This window comes from Oratosquilla oratoria, chromosome 36 (genome assembly GCF_046742065.1).
Source record: "Oratosquilla oratoria isolate Oo_2021 chromosome 36, ASM4674206v1, whole genome shotgun sequence".
In the NCBI taxonomy this organism is placed as follows: Eukaryota; Metazoa; Arthropoda; class Malacostraca; order Stomatopoda; family Squillidae; genus Oratosquilla; species Oratosquilla oratoria.
The window spans coordinates 22,492,482-22,494,981 of NC_134812.1; the positions used below are offsets into that span (position 1 = coordinate 22,492,482).

Here is a 2,500-nt window from a genome sequence, read left to right on the forward strand (position 1 = left end):
GATACTATTTATTAGCTGTCACGTCGAATCACATATCCGTGTTTGATACGCATCATCGTGCCATGTGGTACTAGATAGTTGTACTTTGTTTAATTTACGTATTTTTATTTTCATATCTTTCATGTCCATATCATCAACACCGTCCTATTTGGTCGTGTTTCTAATATCTAGTCTATTTCTAATATCTAGTCTATTTCTAGTGATAACAAGAAAGTAGAGCAGACCTAGCTGTATATTTCCCTATCGAGCCACTGATAACTGTAAACCTGTGTAAAGTAAATCACCTCAGTACCACTGTAGTCATACTAGTTTATGAGTATATCTAGATTATGTCTAGCTTGTCGGTATGTACATATTTCCAAATGTCATTTGATACTTCTAGTATCTATGGCTAAGTCTGGGTTAACTTCTGTGCCCTCTGGTGGATCTTTCTAGAACCACATAGAGTGCAGGGTTTGAGTTCTTTACTGTGTAAGGAACATTATGTTTAGTGTATTAATTACACATAGCCTCTGCTAGGTACAGGGCCAGGCTAAGCAAGTCTTCAGGGCATCTGCTATGCCTGTTCAAATATATGCATGATGCAGAGTATTAATGATGACGATGGTGATGGTTGTGATGATGGTGGAAATGGCGTGGTGATGATTACTGATAATACAGATAAGTCCGCAAAACACATAAGTGAATATTGTATAAAAAATAAAGATCTATCAACACACTATGTTGGTATTGTGTTTGTTTAAAACCCTAAAACCGAGGACATTTTACGAGAGGACCACAAATTCTCGTAATCAACCAAAACGTCGGCATTTGATTCTCGCGTAAATACAAATTTTACGTTGTGATACGCGCACGCTAAGGTAGAAGGAGGAGCCTTTGAGGATCGGAGTGGGGACTTCGTTGTTACGAGCGTCATGTGATTCTCCTACTCGTGGAGGTGGAGAAGGGTTCGGGGACGCACGAGCGTGGTGGCAGGAATCACGGCACCTGATTCTTGGAGAGCTTGGCGGAATTAATTTGGAAACGGGGAACAGATTATACGTAAAAGGACCCACGGAAATCCACGCGCTTACACAGTTAGCCTTAGCCATTGCAGGGCTAGTCGTCTCGTTAAGATGCTAAGATGCTAAGATAGCTAAGATGCGTGTGGTCAATAAATGGAATAAATTCCCTACAGAGGTAGTACAAAGTAGTGCGGTTCAAAGTTTTAAGATTCATTTAGATAAGCACCTCAGCAATGTGTTATTATGCTTGCTAATTATTTGGTTTATTTGTTTATTTATCCCTTTGTTTAACTTCCTTTGTAAACTTTTGTTTATGACCCACTGCAGGAAATCTTTCTCAAAGTTGAATAAACTTGTCTGGTGCTAGCGAGAAGACAATGAATAAAATAAACGCTGGCTTTCAACGAATTAGAGGGATTCTGTCATTATTCTTAACCACTCCACCACAATAACGTAATCTCCATAGCCTAAACTAGCTGACGCGAAGCGACTCGGTTTAACTCGGGCTTCATCAAGGTCATCTTAATCATCGGCTCCAGATTCCTTTAAGAAGATGAAGAAAGAGGAGGAGGAGATGAAGAAGAAAATAAAAAAAAGAGGAAATAAAAGAAAATGTGGCGTTTATATTGTTTATAACTCCTCTAGCGGTAATCAGATAAAATCCCATAAAGAGGACAATGACTCCTAAATATATCAATCAAGATATTTTGGTCTGGGTGACGTTAGATATTTTTTTTTCAGGTAAGGTGGGAGGCGTCTAGACGTCATTAAGTTAATGTTTATCGTAAGAGATTAGGTGAAACATGAACATTACGGAGGGGGAGACTGGAGGAGGAGGGATGGAGGGTGAGAAGGAGGGATGGAGGAAGACCTTCCGATGCAGAGGAACCAACGACGTTAGTCTGTCACCGACAGCCATTCAGAAAACATCTGCTTTGTTGACACAAATGCACGAACACACACACACGCGCACACGCGTCTGAGTTAACGGTAAACAACACAACGTGTCTGACGGTGGGCTATTGTATTATGGCTACCCCATGTTCATGTTCCCGTGTTAGTTTAATTCGATTTTGGGTGTTCGTGGCAGTTCTCCTGAAGGGGAACATGAGGGTCTATGCCCTGGGGGACATTCATACGTCCATTGCGTCTGTCGAACGCCTCTTTGAAGTCGAGAAGATGGTCATTAGCAAACTGAAGAGCTACGTCGAGCTGGAGGAGCAGCGTCTACAGACCATTAAAGAGTGAGTAGAAGATCTCGTTGTGTTGCCGAATAATTTGATTCGGCAGAAAGGGACGTGGTGACCAGGACTGGAGGAAATGTAGGATTTCTTTCCTTCCGACCTGATATAATCCTAATATAATCTATAATGTGTCGATCAGTTCAAGAAGCATTGCGTAGCACATACACATGCAGGCAAATGCATACGGAAACCTATATATACACATATAGATATATACACATATATAAATACGCACACGTGCACGCACAGACA

General features: G+C 41.0%; 1 protein-coding gene across 1 annotated transcript in view; it reads left to right on the plus strand.

Annotated features, from left to right (window-relative positions):
• Positions 1–1,932: 1,932 nt before the first annotated feature.
• The window catches only part of LOC143019139 (prolyl 4-hydroxylase subunit alpha-2-like), a 41,886-nt gene continuing 41,318 nt past the window's right edge, over positions 1,933–2,500 (plus strand). The window contains exon 1 of the mRNA XM_076174832.1: positions 1,933–2,248. Within this exon, the coding sequence (XP_076030947.1) occupies positions 2,034–2,248 (215 nt within the window). The 5' untranslated portion in view covers positions 1,933–2,033. The remainder of the gene's footprint in view (positions 2,249–2,500) is intronic.